Below are 18,090 nucleotides of genomic sequence, written 5' to 3' on the forward strand. Positions count from 1 at the left end.
GCAAGAAGGGAGATTACAATGAAAAAGAAGCCACTAAAAGTCTGGATATTACTGCATCTGCTGCTTTAGTTTAGTTTTAGGTTTTTAAACCTTTTAAATTTGTCTCAGTCCACCATGAAAGGCCTGTATTCAATTTGTGGAGTACTTCTTTCATTTATTGGTCATGATGACATATTGCAGATTGTGATAAAGCACATAGAGTCTACTTGACCTGAGAGGAACAGGGTTTGTTGTTGCAAAAGATGACTTTGCAAAGCACCAGGAGGGAGCTCAGCTTTAGAGCAATTTTCTAGAATAATATTACCACTGGGTGTCATGCTTTGCCCGTACTGTGAGCTGATTGGCTGAAAACACCGGCGTCACTCTCTACGTACCTCGGTGACGCCCCGCACTTTCCCACCATGCAGCGGGTGATGTCTGAGGAAAGATGGCGGAAGGAGGAGCGGCTGATCTGGATACCCAGAGAGGAGAGGTCGCGGCACTGTTGAAAACACAGTTAAGGAAGGGAGACACTTGGTAAGACTAAAGCTGAAACATTTTTAAACATCGTGCGTGGCCGTCGATTGACTTTGCAGAGGCTGTCAACGCCATGAAGGATAAGAATGCCGAGGTGACGGGCCGTGTTGACAGTTAGCTTCGAGCTAGCTAACTACAGCCTGTCAGCTTCATGTGTGTCAGCTTGGCAGGCTAGCGGTGGCTGAGCTAACGCTAGCAAGTAAATTGTCAGTGAAGAATAATAAAGCCTATAATATGTTAAAGTGTTGTATTTTGGTGGTCATGCTCATCACTCCCAAATTACCATCTCGCTTTTTTATCTTGTGACATGATATCTATGTGGTAACATATCGCGTCTCTTATTTTGTTAGCAGCCCAATAGCTAGTTGGCTAACATTAGACTAGGTTCAAGTGGTTTGCCAGTCAGTGGGTTCGTCCGCCGACTTCGGCAGGGCGGAGTCGGGAAAAAAGCACCTGTCAAAATCACAGAGCCAGCTGGCCAGGCATGTAGCAACCTGAACTTAACTTAGCGTCAACAGAGCTACTGTTACAAGTATCGTTTTGTGTCTGTTAAATCCCGATTTGTTTAGGGATCTCACCGCAAGGTAGTTTTCACCTGCCACCATAAAGCTTGACGCATGACATTTGAATAATATACAATGATTGATAATGCCTTGTTGCTTTGACAGTGCTTACGTATTGCTGTATGCCTTTTCTGCAGGTACCTGGTGGACAGCCATTGGTTTAAACAGTGGAAGAAATATGTCGGATTTGACAGTTGGGACAAATACCAGATGGGTGACCAGAATGTCTACCCAGGACCAGTTGATAACTCTGGTCTTCTCAGAGGTAAGACATGCGATGTTCCTTCCCCTTAGATCCTTAACCAAAAGCTGTAGACATATATTGTCTTTACTGTGTGGCCTTTGCACCACACAAATGATCCTGGGGCAGTCAATCATTCTGGAAGTAGCAACAAACAGTTCAGAGGCAAAGGGAACAATAACAGCATTGTTGAGTAACAGGGTGGGCTGTTGGAGGTTTCATAGAAAGCTGTCTACATGCCTTTTTGTATGTTTTGTGTTGTTGTGAGACAATCAGTGCAGGGCCAGTAGTGTAAGTGACTGGAATTATTGTAGTCCTACTAAATATGCTTTCTCTCCCTTTGTCTCCCTCTCTCTCTTTAGATGGGGATGTCCTGGCCATTAAGGAGCACCTCATTGATGAGCTCGACTACATCCTGGTCCCCACAGAAGGCTGGAATAAGCTAGTCAGCTGGTATGGACTGACAAAGGGTCAGGAACCGATTGCACGCAAGGTAAAGTTCATCTGTTATTCATAGATGTATGAATGGATTTGAATGACACAGATAATAGAACCAATGGAGCAATGGGATACCAGCAAAGGTGTTTTTTTTCTAATGCATCGGAATGGTTAAGTGCTGTGTTGTATATTGTGGCTTGTATTGGGGTAAAAGGGGAAATTTGCAAAATAACCAATCAATCAAAATAATATAGATCTCTTCCTGAGCATTAAAAATGGCTGTAGTATATATTAACTGTTAGACTTAATTGTTCAGTTAGCTGTACAACGGTACACTATTTACAAGCTTTGGTTAAAAATAAAGTTAAAACCAATATATTGCTTGAAAACCAAGCATTAATGAAGGCTCTTTTCATTCATTTCATGAGCTATCATACCAGAATTGTTTATTTTAGGATTAACAAGTGCTTGCACACACACATTATGGCTGTATGAGCTACAGCTTCACTTGCCATACAGTATCAAATCCCTGTTTTACATCTTGCTAGTCATGGCCTAATGGCTACTGGAAAAGATTCCTCTTCCCCCTCTGTCTCTATCATTCTCTCTCTCGTTCTTTCTCCCCCCTTCTATCGACCCACCCCTTTTGCCATGTATGTTGTGGGATGTATCAGGTGGCCGCAGGGTTTCTATTTTCAGGCAACGTTCTGGATGACTGAAAAGCTACATGGAGCGATCTGCGAGACACAACATGCAGGAGGTTGAATATTAGTTTTCCTCTTTTTTTCTAATCTCCTTTTTTCTCTTGTGGGGTTGTCATCCTGAGGTGTGTTAACAGGCGTTAAAAAAAGGATTTAGGAGGATTGTAGTCTTGGGTTTGGTTTCCTTCCTCTGTCCTCCTCTGGTCTGATTGCCAACACCGGCAGAGTGTTCCTGCGTGTCCTTGTTTTATGAAGTGGAGGAATGCCGGCTGAGGTCGCACTGAAAGAAGCAACATGAAAGCTTCTGAGAGGAGTGCAAGAGGCATAACCAGTATGGGAGGAGGTGGTGGGTGGGATAAATGGTTTTGGCTCAGCTGTGGTTTGAGACATTCTGTCAGAGTTTGGCGATGAGTTAGGCTTTTTGCTTTGAGCTTACAAACACATGGGTGTTGTACTGGGAAAGAAGGGGGTACTGGGTAATTGGGAGTGGGAGGGGGAATCTGAGCCGTGTGTATGTGTGCATGACTATTGCAGTGCTCATACTGTGTGTATATGTGAGTGTGTTGGTTGGGGCTCAGCGGTGAAATAAATAGGCTGGGACCCCTCAGCTGTTTCCACGACGTGCTGCTAAATTAAGCACTTCACTCTGACTCTGCTCCTATCAGGACACCAGATGAGTGGCACACAGGGCATAAGAACTCTGCTTTGTTTATCCTGTAGAAATATTAGCTAGCACAAATCACAGTTTAACACTTTAATTTCACTGTTTAGGCCAACTACTAGATAATGACAAAAAGTTACAAGCTGCATCTGACAGGTTGCTACAGTAGTTTTTAGTTAGATTGCTAGCTTTGCAAGCTGAAAAGTCCATTATTTTATCATGATATGCAGATTCTACTTTTTTATGTGCTCTAAAAACTTATCCAGGTAATATATTGTGGCAGAGATTTATCTGTGGTTTTAACCATGCCAGGTCCTGTGCTTTTTGATTACCTGTTGCTACAGGTTTCCAGGTAGTCAGGTAATATAATCCAGACATATAGATAATACTAAGAAAATGTTGTTCCTCATTCGAGAAATTGTTGCATAAAATATGCATTTTATATAAATGCCTGTGTATGTGGAAGCTATCATGGACTCTTCATTATATTATGTGAATACAAGTACATATTAATAATAATTTTTTTATGTTTTTATTTTCAGGTGGTGGAACAGGGTATGTTTGTGAAGCACTGCAAGGTGGAAGTGTACCTGACAGAGCTCAAGCTTTGCGAAGACAGCAACATGGACAATGTTATCACCAGACGCTTCAGTAAAGCAGACACAATAGGTAAGACTGAGTTACGCTAGACTGTCTGTGAATGCTACTGATCATAGTCTGTCTGTAAACACTGCTGGTCATATTCTATCTATAAACACTGCTGGTCATAGTTCTGTGGCTGCTAAAGTGCTCCAATAGACTTGAATGTAGTTGGATGTTGTGAAAATGGAACTCCTCAAGATGTTCACACCATACTGTAAATACATTAAGTAACAACAATCTTGTAATAATACAAACTTTAATAATAATTATAATTATTATGTATCACATTAACATACTCTTTTTTTGTCCCTTTGATGACATCCACACTTGACTAAAGACATGATTGAGAAGGAGATGAGGAAGCTCTTTAACATCACTGATGAAAAGGAGACTAGGTTATGGAACAGGTACATGAGCAACACCTTTGAGCCTCTCAACAAACCTGATAGCACCATCCAAGATGCCGGCCTCTACCAAGGACAGGTAGGACATTTGCTACTTTAATCTGACATTGCCACAGTCTGAAAAGTCTGAATAGTTATACCGTTGAGATCCAAATGTTGTTTTCTATCTAAATAGCTGTTATTTCTTAGATCAGTTAAAATGCTTTAGTTTCAGCAATGTTTATATGTTCACTTTTCCACTGCTCCATAGTGGAGCTTCTTTTTTCTCTTTTATGTGATTCTGTAGCCAAGTGGTCATCACAGCCAGCAGGGGGCACAATAACTAATCATTTTATCACCAGGCAACCAAAATCAGCTGAATGACTTTGTCATTTGTTCTCAGTTCTTTATAATATGTCATAAGCTAATTAAATCACCACTTTCTTCTTTATTGTTCCGTTGATGTTTAACTATGTGTGGTGCTGGTGTTTCTTTAACACTGCTTCTGTCCTCTACCCAGTTTCTCTTTGCTGGCACTAAAAAAACCACAAAAAAACCTAGTAAACCTAGTTTATAGCAAGACATATGCAAAACAGTAATGGAGAGTATTGAAACAAATTTTGAAACTTATGAAAGTGCCTAGATCATATCCTTTTAATGGCCCTCAACAGTGAAGATGCTGTTTTGCTAAGGCAGCCTGGTAAGACTACCCTGTAATGGTAACAGCTTCAAAACCCACAACATCTGGCAAGGCAGTCAGACTCTGCTTTAAGCTGCTTAACAGTGAAAATGCATTTTCTGGCATATGCCTGGCACTCAGCTCAGATTAATTTAGACACCTAGCCACAGTGAGGCAGCAGGCTTTAGAGTGGAGGACTTGCCTGTTTACCAGCAGCTCTTCTACAAGATTGGTGAACCTCAGACAAATCCTCATTAAGTGAATCAGCGGATAAGATCCATTTGGTACGACTGTTGGTAAAGGAAACAAACATTTTAACAGTAGCAGTACCCGCTAATGGTTTATAAAAAAGTGCATATTAACCTTCAGCTTACTCTACACATTTAAAAAGTCAAGATGAATCCAACTAAACACAGAATAGTAGGAAATAGTTAAATGTTTGGCATCTTTAAACTAGAGAAAAGAGATTGAGCCCAGTTTTCTTTCTGTCGTCTCCCACAGGTTCTTGTAATAGAGCAGAAGAATGATGATGGCACATGGCCCCGAGGCTCCACAGCTCCCAAGTGAGTTAACGGCACATCACATGGCTTATGTCTTTGTTGTCTGAAGGAAGAAGTTATCATAAATGGAGTTCAATTGCCATGCTGTATCCAAACACTACTGTTGATTTACCAAGGGATCGACAGCGTATTATTGTATTGCTAAGAACTTTGCTTTATTTTATCACACTGAAGGGGAAAAAAGTAAAGAAGATATGGCACAGCACCAGAAAATTTCTCTTCTATGTCACTAAAGCGCCTCATCATCTTCAAAAATAAATTCTCCACTCTATGACTTTGCCTGCCTCTTTTGCTTGACCTTCTGTTGCTGACATATCCCTTTTCTTTTATTTAATTCATCTCAGTTTTATTTAATGGACGTTCGCACAACTCCTTATTTCCTCTACTCTAACTCATGATCTATTCTTTATCTTTTTGAAGGTCATCTGGTGCTTCCAATCTCTCTGCTTTGCCAAAGATCTCGCCTTCATCTCTTGCAAACAATCATAACAGCAGCTTCAACAGCAGGAAGTAAGGCTTAGTAGTGGGTTAAATAGCTGAGGGGTGGGTTTGGATGCCAACAGCCAGAGAAGGAGCCTGGAGGTAAAGTTTAGCACTGACCATCACATCAACCTGTGACACTCGGTGCTTTCTGATGAAATTGGCTTTGAAAGTCTTTTATGCTCAATTTGCTTAATTTGACAACCCAGACATACTTACTGAAGCTTTTTACAGTAGTTTACAGTATCCATGTATGAAAATTGTCAAACTTGATATATCCAGCCCTTTTCTTTGGCTGTGGTTTGAGGGTGAAAGCTATCTCCTGATGATGCAGTTTCGACTGTAAGAGCTGATAGCAGGGAGGGGGAAGGGGCTGACAACGGATTGATCTCCGTGGAATTTTCTTCTGCGACAGCAGTGCGCTCTATAAATGGTGCACTAGTTCCTCTGGGTGCCTTAGTCAGCAGTTCATTATGTTAACTAATAGTCACATCTGATTTTTCTAACTTATTGTCTAATAGTCTGGTTAGGGCTTCATGGTTATAGTAAATGTTAGAATGATTACAACCAATTAATGCTTGCCTGAAGGTCATAATTTTAGATTTACTGCCTTGGTCTTACTCCAGTCAATCACAACATTCAAATATGTGTATCATTGTGGAACAACAAAGCCTGAGACAGGCAGAATCTTTGCAACTATGTGCAAATAACAACAAAACAAAATAGTTATCACATTCCAATTTAGTAGGATTTTTCTCAGTCCATTTTTATAATTTATATAGTGTATATTTGCATTGTATGCAAAGAAGGACGGGAAAAGCACAACCTTTTAAATGAGGTCAGTTTGAAGACGCGGCTGTAGTGCCCACACAGAGGACTCTGCGGGGTAACAAACAAACCTATTTCAACTTCTGCTGCAGTGCTACATGGCATCACCCTGCAAAATAGTCAATAAAAAAAAGTGCAAATGCACAATAGTGATATAACATAAACAGCATAGTTCTGTGTAGAATAGAAAACTTTCAAAAGTTGTAAAATTCTGTTTTTAAATGACAGACAAGACAACTGTCAAGCAGTCAGATTTATTGCTATGTCAGAATAAATAGAGGCTCTATTTTTTTTGAGCTTTTGGTTTCTGTTTTGTGGAAATGTGACTGTAACTGGATTAATGTTTGCCTGTAAAGCACAGGCACCCAGAGGGAGTGTCAGCCCTCTGCTAGAGAGCACTGCTTGACTGTGGGTGGAGCTTTCTGCATCTGCTGTCCGGTGGACTTGACTCTGCCCCTTTTTCCACCTAATGTGCGTGATTTACTGCATGCTGATGTGTGTGTTTGTGGGCTTGTGTCAATATAGACACTCTGCATCTTACGTAAACTATTTGAAGGTAGAAAAATTGCCACATGCTTGGCCACCAGAAAAATCAATATTGATAAAAAAAGGAAGGCGTTGAAGTGAACTGAGGCTGTCCTTTCTACACTTTCTACATGAGCTGCACAGTAAAATGTGTTCTTTCCTATTATGTCCCAATACTTCATAAGGCTGCCTCAGAGTTGGGAGTTTGGCATCAACTGCTGTCGTTTCTTTGCATTTTATTATTTGAGTGTGGCATCATTTTTCTGCCCAGTCTTGGGAAAATTGGATCTTCACTCCCAGCAGCTCCTCTGTCCCTGATTCAGTGTATGCACCAGCGTTGTCGTTTCCTCTGAATTATGCATGGGTTTCTTTTTTCACATGAAGCGTTCTACATTACATAACACTTGTGCTTTTGATTTTGCGGTTTTGGCCTGGTCGATTTAGCAATGATGCAGCTCTGTAGCATCAGTAATTGTCACTGTGTTACAAGGCAGTGTCCCCTGATTCTGGCAGGCAGGCAGGCAGTCTCTCTCTCTCTCTCTCTCTCTCTGTGTCTCTTGGTCTCTTAAAGCTCATTGCGATGCACACGTTCTGCAGTGTAAGTGACCTTCAGAATGCATTTCATCTGCTTCTGCTCCCCTCATTGACTGTTACCACACGCTGTGATGATACCACTAGTTTCTCCAGTCTTCATTACCTTATTCAGGTCCTCCTTTTTCAACACTCTCACGGACAGCCATGACTTATTGGCATGAAAGGGAGAATGTCAAATTGTGTGTTTCATATAGTAGTGGTGCTAACAGTGTCACAGAGTGGGTTTTAACAGTAAGACAGTGTGTTAGTGTGTCGATGGGTGTAGAAAAAGGGGTAAGCTATGTGTTGGTATGTATGTGTATATGTAGAGAGAAAGATACTAAGTGAGACTCAGGCTTGTGAATACTGCAGCCTCAGCTGGATGCAGTGGATCAGCTGCTCCCTCCATCCCCATCTCATTTCTCTTCTGTCAGCCCCCCTCCCATACCGTCTGCCCTTCCCCCCCTATTCTCTCTGCCTCTCCCTCCCTCCCGCTCTCCTTCTGTGCACCTCTAGCTTTGGTAGCAGTAGTCTTGAGCATCCTTGCTGCTGCTGATGCTGCTATAAATATCTGCTGGTAGCCGTAAAGCAGCAAGAGCAGCAGGCAGGCCAGAGGGAGGAGCAGAAGACCAGAGGACAGGACAGGATAAGACGGTACAGGACATCTAAAAAAGGGGATAACAAGATGACAGGCAGTCGAGCCCGAAAAAGAAGGAGGGGAGAAGAGAGGAACTGTTTAGTTAGCTATAAGAAAAAGGACGAGTGTTTTTGTCTCTTTTTGCGCTCTGAGGTTTGCTTATTGACCTGTACTAGACTTTAAAGTCAAATGGAGGCCTAAACTTAGTGTGGATTACGTTGAAACTGAACCTGGGCTGCACTGGGTTGAGCTGAATGAACTCAACAGTGGATGACTGCAGTGGGACTTTCCTTCCCAGCGTCTAAAAACCAGGATTTTCATGCGCCCGATCCGACCTGAATCACATCCAGGCTTCTGGCCCTTTAGATTCATGCGGACATGTGGGCTGGCATGGGCCGGGGCGGGGCTGAGATGTCATGCTCTTGTGTTGCTGGTGGTGCCTGAGGCCTGAGGCGGTGGAGCTGGACAGCAGGAGGGTGGACCACCGCGTGTTGAACTGCGAGGCCACTGCTTCCACCGCAATCACAGCTGTTTCCCTTGAACAGTGGGAGCCAGAAACAGCCAACACTGGCTTACATCCCTCCCAGAGGTTGGCTTGGTACTGGAGATTTGGGAAGGCATAGATTTAAGCTTTTCTAGAAAGCATAAGAGAGTGTTTTTTTGTGGGGGGGAGGGGTAGGTATGTTTGCATAGTAATTTTGTATGTGATTGAAAAGGAAAAAAAAGTGCAGACTAAATAATATGTGTGTTCTTCGCTTAAGCTCCTTTTAGTCTTTTCTTTATAAAATAAACTTGATTGTCTTAACATAATTCTAGTAACACGTTATCTGTACAGTATCATGTTCGTGAGCTCTTTTGTCCTTGTAGCAGTGAACCTAAGCCTGAATAACCCGCCTGTTGGCGCATTCTTATGTCTATTGCACAGTGTGAAGAATTCAAGCTACAGTCTGTCATCCTACCACCCGTACAGCAACAGCTATGACTACTCAGACCAGAGCAGGCAGAGTGAGCGCTCGGGCCTCTGTGGGCTCTCCAACCTGGGCAACACCTGCTTCATGAACTCTGCTGTGCAGGTAACAACCATGCCTTCAGGGAGCTGCACACAGTTCTAGGACAGTACAGAAAGTTTCTTATTCTATCCCCATCTCCAGATATTTTTTTGTAGAGTCTAAAAGACTTTAAAAAAGTGCTGTAGAAATGTGTGTGTTAATTAGTGTTAATCTCCCAAGATTAACACTAAGTTGTTTGGAAGGCATTATAAAACGTGTGGTGTTGTTTTCTGTCACCAATCTTTAAATGTGCATATTATTAGAGTAGTCTTAATTCACCCTCTCATGACAATTGTCGTCTTCTGCTTGTGCACCCTCTCAGTGTTTAAGCAATATTCCTCCACTGACGGACTACTTCCTGAAAGACAAGTACACGGATGAGCTGAATGAGGACAACCCACTAGGCATGAAAGGAGAGATTGCCAGAGCCTACGCCGAGCTTATAAAGCAGTTGTGGTCGGGCAAATACAGCTACGTCACTCCAAGGCCTTTCAAGGTGACTACCTGCTTACTACCTGGCTTCAAATCTTGGCATTTGCAATAACCATTAGGCTATCATGCTTTCCATTTTATGGAAAATTTCTGATACTGAGTGTATTCCAGGTTTTTGGGGCACTACGTGTCACTTTTTCAGTGTCTGTATGCATTATCCATCCTCCAGACCCAGGTGGGCCGCTTTGCACCCCAGTTCTCTGGCTACCAGCAACAGGACTCGCATGAGCTACTGGCCTTTCTCCTAGACGGACTTCATGAAGACTTGAATCGCATCAGAAAGAAGCCCTATATCCAACTGAAGGACGCCAATGGAAGGCCTGATAAAGTGAGACCAGCAGTGTCTTTTTTGTTTTCACTCACTTTGTGGTTTTGACAGCCTGTTGTAAAAGCTGATCTTGCTGTTTATTCCAGGTGGTGGCAGAGGAGGCGTGGGAGAACCACATCAAGAGAAACGACTCCATCATTGTGGACATTTTCCACGGCCTTTTCAAGTCCACCCTGGTGTGTCCTGTATGCTCCAAGGTCTCTGTGACTTTTGATCCTTTCTGCTACTTGACGCTGCCCCTTCCCATGAAGAAGGAGCGGACATTGGAGGTCTTTCTAGTCAGACTAGACCCTCTGGCCAAACCCACACAGGTAAGGTGCAAACACATTGAGTGCAGTAGCATAACCTCATGTAAAGACGGCAAATAATGGTCGTGTTTTTCTGTTTCAGTACAAGCTGACAGTGCCAAAGGTGGGCTACATCTCTGACCTGTGTACTTCCCTCTCCATACTGTCTGGGGTGCCTGCTGAGAAGGTATAAACATCAGTCACCTCTGCCCTGAGCAGTAACACATGAAGAGATGACTATGATTTAGAAAAATTAAACATTCAGTGAGTCGGTTCACCCTGAGCTCAGAAGTGACATTGAGACTTTCTGTTTTGTTTTTTTTTTTTTCTCCTATTCCTTAGATGATTGTAACTGACATCTACAACCACCGTTTCCACCGGATCTTCGCCACCAACGAGAACCTCAGTAGTATTATGGAGCGAGATGATATCTATGTGTGAGTGTCAGACTTGGCTGACCAGCATGCTCTGTTCTCTGACGTTCGATAATAACAATAGCCTTATCTAAAAGTGATGGCCGGAACCAGAACAAGAACACTTTTTAAGCCCTGATCTTAATTCATAGTATTTTAATGTAGCATTAGGTTTATTAAAGAGCTTCAATTATAATTCATTCCCCTGCTAAATGTTTGTGTTTTGACTTTATTACTGACAATATTTAAGACCTAGATAAACAGTTGGCTGGCAACCAATTCAAACAGCTTCAAGCGCCAAAAAGAAATAAACATGCAGTTATTAGGGTGTCAGTCTTCACTCCTCCTGATGTAGCTTATCCAACACTGACCACAATTCTCTGTGCAGATTTGAGGTGGCGGTAAACAGGGTGGAGGATACAGACCATGTAGTGATCCCTGTGCACTTGAGGGAGAAGTACAAGCAGTCAGGCTACAACCACACCAGCACGCCACTATTTGGACAGCCCTTCCTTATTGCTGTCCCTAGAACCCTGAGCGAGGACAAGCTCTATAACATGCTGCTGTTGCGCCTCTGGTAGGTCCACTTTTCTCAGTTTAAACTTAAAAAAAACAAAATTTACATTAATTTAGAATGTATTCTTTGTACAAAAGTTGGTGAAATGAAACCTGGAAACGGTTTTGTGTTTGCAGCCGGTTTGTGCGGTCAACAGTAGCGGAGGACGAGGAGGATTGTGAAGAGACACAATCATCCAAGCAACACACTGTAAATGGAAATGCCACTAATGGTCTGCTGGAGGAGGGGTCACCGAGTGAGTGCACACCCACACACATTAACATCAAATACTTCTCCCATGTAAAGTTTTGACCTTTTGCTGCACATTTTACTTATTTGTGCTGCACAGCATTGGTTACCAAAAGTTATTATTCTTTAGAAGCAGCTGAGGTGTTTTCTGATCTGCTTTGTCGTCCATCAGGCGAGATGGAGACTGATGAGCAGGACGACGAGTCCAGTCAAGATCAGGAGCTGCCCTCTGAGAATGACAACAGCCAATCAGAGGACTCTGTGGGCGGGGACAATGAACTGGAGAACGGCGTGGTCACGCCACAGAACTCCACCAAAGGCCAGCAGACGACCGGGCACAACCGAAAGAGACTCTTTACATTCCAGTTTAATAACATGGGCAAAACAGATTTCTCACTCATCAAGGATGACACCAGGCAGATCCGCTTTGACGAAGGACACCTCCGACTCAGTGGTAGGAAGTGGTCGAGATGCTAGTAAATGAATAATCCATTTTGGAGGAGCACTAAATATTCCCTTAGTATCCTCACATTAAAAATTAAAGCAGGGAGTCATCAATTGAATTGAATTCAATTTTATTTTTGTAGTACTAAATCACAACAGAAGTCATCTCAAGGCACTTTACGGTGTAAGACAAAATATAATTGTATGAATAATTATATAGAAAACCCGACAATCCCATTTGAGCAAGCATTAGGCAACTGTGCAGAGGGAAATCTCCCTTTAGGGAAAGAAACCTCCAGCAGAACCAGGTTCAGGGTGGACGGCCATCTGGTAGGGTCAGTAACTGGATTCTGGAGATATACAACTCCAAGGCCGAGGATATAGAGGAGGAAGGACACAAAGTTAATGACAATCATCAGATTCATACTGCGGGATCTAAGATCTTCACACATTTCAAATTTCTGATAATAAATGCATTGACAGTTTAATTACAACATAGATAAGAAAATGAATCATTTAGTAAATGATTGATCTTGTTGATGACAAGTGTGTAGAATGAAATTAAAGATGACTCATCTGATTTGTGTGTCTACATTCTGCCCTGCTTTTCACAGACCGCTCTTATCTCTCCTTGGACTGGGAGCCAGAGATCAAGAAGAAGTACTTTGATGAGACTGTTGTCGAGGTAAATTCAGCATCCAAATAATTTAGATGTTCTCTAACAAAGTTATCTAGGTGTGCAGTGTAGCACACAGTGTGAACAGCTCATTAGCATACTTATCCTTCGTCACCTAGACAGAAGCAGCAGGGGACTCATAGTGAGAAGCTCTGCTGCAGCTACTACATTCTTAAAAGGATTTAACCCCCCCCCCTTTCACACAAAAGATACAGTGGAATTGAACCACTTTGTGTTTTGAATTCAAAGTTGAAGAACAATTATTACAATCTAGGAAGTGAAGTATTATGTTGTAATAACCCAACAAGACACAATAAATAATTAAAATATTAAAATTAAATGGTTTAAATATAGCAAGGCTTCAGGCAAGGCACTCTCTTAAAATGGGCTTACGAGTCTGTATTTTAACTTGAGAAAAAACATGTCCTCTTTAAAGTGTTATTTATTTTCTGTTCTATTTTGGGACAGGTTTTCTGTTCTAATCTGTGTCCACCGAAACACAGCAATGCAGTGGTAAGTGTTTCTAACAGCTCTGTTTGTGTGTGTGTCTCTGAGAGCAGGACTTTGACAAGCACGAGAGTATGGAGTACAAACCTCAGAAGAAAGCTTTCTTCAAGCTAAAGGACTGCATCGAACTGTTCACCACTAAGGAGAAGCTGGGAGCAGAGGACCCATGGTGAGAAACACAGACACACTGCACAGACAAAACAAGTGTCAGTCAGGTGGCGACACAAGCCACTGCTACTGCACGTGTGGCTGTTTGCTGACATGACCACGGCTGTCCCGTCTCACAGGTACTGTCCAAACTGTAAGCAGCACCAACAGGCCACTAAGAAGCTGGACCTGTGGTCTTTGCCGCCCGTGCTGGTTGTCCACCTGAAACGCTTCTCTTACAGCCGCTACATGAGGGATAAGCTGGACTCCCTTGTTGACTTCCCACTCAGGTACACTCACATAGTCAGGAGGAAAAGCAATTTATCACCAGAGCAGAACATAGTGTTCAGCAGTGTATCCATTGTTTCAGTTTTCCCATACCTGCGGAAAAACAGAAACTATACATCATCATAATGCAGCACCTTATAATTACAGTATATACTCATATTCACATACTCTTTCATATGTGATCATTTTCCAATTGTTTCCTTTGTTACTGAAGTTCAGTGCTGCAGATTTCTGGTTGTTTTCATAATTCAGTGCTATATTTAGTTTTAAATTGGACAGACTAAGAACTAAATGAGTTGAATTCGTAAGCTGTGATTCAGATACTTTAAAGTGACTGAACACTGCTGACATTGTTTAACTTTTGTTATTGCTAAAGTGACATAAGACGTTAATTTTTAACATTTGTGAACTGAAACAATCTTCCAAAATGCTCGTAAGTTGCAAATTTCAGAAAACACTACATTTCCAGTATTTATTTCCATTAGAAAAATACCCAAAGATTATTTTTTCTAGTATTGGCCACTGTTGTCTTTGTCATTACACATGTTTAACATGACGTTATGGACGCATCTCACTCGTGTATATATGACACATACATGTTTTTCTCTCTCTCTCTCTCTTTCTCTCTCTCCAGAGATTTGGACATGTCTGAGTTTCTGATCAACCCCAACGCTGGACCCTGTCTCTATGATCTCATTGCTGTATCCAACCATTATGGAGGAATGGGTGGAGGCCACTGTAAGACTCCCACATATCACAGGAATATCACTCACCATTTTGCCTGCTACTTTATCTGATAACTGATTTATCCACAGTTTAACAGCTATAGTTTGCTTTTGTTTTTACAAGATGTGCCTTATCACATCTAGTTTGGTTAATAGAGTTGGATTGTAAACATGCTTTGCCTGGAGTTTTAAACATTGATATATGATATATACAAGTCACAATCTACAGAAAAGGAAAAAAGCGTCATAATACTAAAATGATGTTGCACTTTTGTCCTCTATTGTCGTCTTTTATCTGTCCTTGCTCAGATACCGCCTATGCTAAGAACAAAGATGACGGGAAGTGGTACAACTTTGATGACAGCAGCGTGTCTCCTGCCAGCGAAGATCAAATAGTGGTGAGTTTGCTCATTTGCCAGTCAAGAGTCTTCCTGTATATTCATTAAAGACCGGTCTGCTGAACACAGACTAGAATGGTTCAGTACTTTGCATGTTGGGATTACTGTAATAATGACATTGCCAAACAGTGTGATTTCTCAAGGACTCTGCTGATAGACCTAAAAAGCATAGTATGAGCTTCTGATCCATATTCATTATTACAGCACTTCAGGTATTTTTTAGCTAATGCATTTGTGTTCATTCAAGTAATATGAATGCAGGTGTTTCTATACTGTGGTATTACTGCTCTTTACTTGTGTCTTTTTTCAGTCCAAAGCAGGCTATGTGCTGTTCTACCAGCGGCAGGACACGGTGAAGGGCACCGGCTACTTCGCTCTCGACCGCGAGGAAGAAGAGGAGGATGAGGAGGAGGAAGACGACGGAGAAGAGGAGGAGAACGACAGCGTGGAGAGAAAGACGGCCTCCTCCACTTACGGGGCCTCGTCCGCTGCCGCCGCCGCCGCCGCCACTCAGAGTGACGAGGAGGACCTGAACGACAACCGGCGCGGGAAGAACGACAGCGAGCAGGAAGAGGAGGAGGAGGAGGAAGAAGAAGAAGAGGAAGAAGAGGAGGAGGAGCAGGCGCCCAATCGAGACGTCACCATGAAAACCAACTGAGGCAATGGCGAGCGGAGGACACTGAGAAATGGAAAGAGAGAGAGACTAGGATCTTTCCATCCAAAGCCATATGGACACACAGCACGGCAGCGGGCGTCACCGGTCCCACCCAGCGGCTCGGACTCGGCCACTCAGGCAGAGCCACTGCGGGGATGACAGCTGTTAGGTCAGGGAGCTGCCACGGTACACAACTCTAAGAAATCAGGGCCCTCCTCTGTGGATTGATCACTGTGTGCGAGTGTGTGTGCGCGAGTGTGAGTGTGTAAAGCGTGCGCGAGTGTGAGTTGCCACGTCCATTTGTCCAGGATTTGCTCACTGATCGACACTGGGGATCGATTTGGAGGCTTCACACTATGTCAGTGCGGTTCTCTAAACCCCCCCCCCACCCCCACTCTCTGCTTTTTTTGTCTCCCTTTGTTTTTTATAGATTTGAGAGCCATGCATTGTTGGCAAATCATTTTAGTATCATTTTGGATTATGTAAATATTTTAAACACTGAAATATGTTGGGTTCTCATGATGCGCTGATACATGTTGAACTTGTACAATCACCTACCATCCACCTTGTTTTTGTATTATTGCCAGACACTGCAATTGTTAAGCAATGATTTTCTCACATGAACAGATAATTAAGCCACCTTTTGTCAAGCAGTGAGATGCGTAGACTCACCGTAGAGAAGTGATGCACGTAGTTTTGTCGTTTTATACAGTGTTGAACAGCCAAACTGTCCCAACTTAGTGCTGCTGCTGCTGCTGCTGCTGCTGCTGCTGCTGTGATCTCGCATCAACCTCAGTGAAGTCCTGCCTACGCCATCTCTCTGATCTGCTCTGCTCATAATGTTGACATATTTTTCTTTCTTTACACTTAAAATAAAGCAGGATAGAGATCTTGGCTAAATGTTTAGAATAACTAAGTCAATTCTGGCCGTGCATATTTTAGCTGCAGTAATAAGGAGAAGCTGCTTTCGAGTTCCCAAGTGTTAGAATCCAGACGCTCTCTGTCTTAATGAACTCAACAGAGCGTGCACGGACTCCAGCAAATATCTGTGTAGAACTTCGCCGGCAGACACAAATCTCTTCAACTCTTCAGCTGTAAACGTCGCCGCTGCGTTCAAAGCTTTACAGAGGCTCTGCTCTCTTCATATCGGTGGCGCTGTGAGATTAGGAACATCGGTGATTTCTCTTGGCATCAGATGTGCCGTCTCTTGTTTGGATCACCTCTGCCTTAACTCTTAATCTCTAACCAGTCGCCTTTCTTTGCACATCACCATCACGCTGTCTTTCTTGCATGGCCCGTTCCATACACACCAACACTCCAGAACGAATGTGCACATGATTTGCTTGTCGTGTCACAACCACGTCATTTCAAGTTTCTCTTTTGTTTTAAACCCACATGAGGGCCAGAATGTATACTGAATGAAATGAACACTGACCAGATGTATGTGGTTGATGCATTTCGATTCTTTATAGGGCCATATTTGTTTTACTTTTTGTTTTCATGGCTCCCTTTCTTGGTTTGGTTGAATGTGAATATTAATGGCTCCTTCACCTTTGATATGAAATCATGGTGGATGCCCTTTCCGGAGGGTTGGGGAAAATGCTTCTTTGTGGTCCTGAGCTTTGAGGAGGGGTGGGTGAGGGAGACGGACTGAAAACAACGGGGTGAGTCCGCCTAAAAAGCCTTTGAGCTTTTGAGATCATGATACAGTGAAAATATTTTGTGGCAGGTCATTGCAGGATATTCCTCCATTGACGCAGCTCATGACACAACTATTCTCCATGGTGGAGTGTTACGTTTTCTTTTTCTACCTGTTCTTTGCATTGTAAACAGCATCAATGTACCTGTTGTTGCCTCAGAATATTAGATGTGTACCATGCCTTTAATGAGCATCTCTGTGCTTTGACTTCAGCGGGCGCCGTCACCTCGGCGCTGCCTCACTTTTTGGGCGACTCACCCCCCCATCCTGACTGAGTGAGATGTAATTGCTACTATAGGGTTATACAATACTGTACATAAGAGTTCACTCTGTGAGTGCACATTTGATAAAGTTTATTTATTTATATGTAAGCATTTAATAATAAATAGACAATATATTTAAAACCCTGGCAAGACCAGAAATGCCAGGGGAAATGTGGCTCCAATCCACACATACACACTAGTTTGCAAAGTCTTGCCTGTGCTCTTGTCAGGGAGGGAATCTTTTTAAATAAAAAAAATAATAAAAAAAGGACGGTTCTGTTGTTTTGGGACTTTTTTGTAAACATAATCCAGATATCCTTGCATGTTGACATAACAAGGGTTTCCAGGTTTGACTGCACTTGAGTTCACGTGGGTTTACATTTGAAATGTGCATGTGTATTTATACACAATCTTCAATAAAGTTGTGTAAAGCTTCATTTTGGGGTCTTGTTCTGCTGTTCTTTCACTTTGTGTTCTGTTTGTGTGT

The 18,090-nt window shown here is 42.5% G+C and overlaps 1 protein-coding gene across 4 annotated transcripts; it reads left to right on the top strand.

Annotated features, from left to right (window-relative positions):
• The first annotated feature begins 408 nt into the window (after positions 1-408).
• LOC113163875 (ubiquitin carboxyl-terminal hydrolase 15) lies at positions 409-17,874 on the top strand. Of its 4 annotated transcripts, XM_026362903.1 has the most exons (22): positions 409-516; positions 1,217-1,344; positions 1,683-1,813; positions 3,663-3,789; positions 4,100-4,245; positions 5,326-5,387; positions 5,805-5,894; positions 9,353-9,500; positions 9,799-9,972; positions 10,138-10,296; positions 10,383-10,607; positions 10,687-10,770; positions 10,926-11,020; positions 11,385-11,573; positions 11,690-11,808; positions 11,974-12,255; positions 12,860-12,930; positions 13,482-13,597; positions 13,716-13,865; positions 14,498-14,601; positions 14,898-14,986; positions 15,297-17,874. In XM_026362903.1, the coding sequence occupies exons 1-22, from the start codon at positions 428-430 to the stop codon at positions 15,642-15,644; spliced, it is 3,126 nt and encodes a 1,041-aa protein (XP_026218688.1). In that variant the 5' UTR covers positions 409-427; the 3' UTR covers positions 15,645-17,874. The 4 variants fall into 4 exon arrangements, with proteins under 4 accessions (XP_026218688.1, XP_026218689.1, XP_026218691.1 ...); XM_026362904.1 differs by lacking the exon at positions 5,805-5,894; XM_026362905.1 differs by lacking the exons at positions 409-516; positions 1,217-1,344; positions 1,683-1,813; ... (2 more) ...; positions 5,326-5,387; positions 5,805-5,894 and adding an exon at positions 5,924-9,016.
• Positions 17,875-18,090: the final 216 nt, after the last annotated feature.

The sequence above is a fragment of the Anabas testudineus genome, chromosome 23 (genome assembly GCF_900324465.2).
Source record: "Anabas testudineus chromosome 23, fAnaTes1.2, whole genome shotgun sequence".
Lineage (NCBI taxonomy): Eukaryota > Metazoa > Chordata > Actinopteri > Anabantiformes > Anabantidae > Anabas > Anabas testudineus.

What these genes read in the sequence shown, in the direction of transcription:
- LOC113163875 (XM_026362903.1), top strand. Translation starts at nt 428, where the DNA reads ATGGCGGAAGGAGGAGCGGCTGATCTGGATACCCAGAGAGGAGAGGTC. An exon ending in CCGGCCTCTACCAAGGACAG is followed by an intron (nt 4,246 to 5,325) that starts GTAGGACATTTG and finishes CGTCTCCCACAG; the next exon opens with GTTCTTGTAATAGAGCAGAA. An exon ending in GCTGGAGGAGGGGTCACCGA is followed by an intron (nt 11,809 to 11,973) that starts GTGAGTGCACAC and finishes GTCGTCCATCAG; the next exon opens with GCGAGATGGAGACTGATGAG.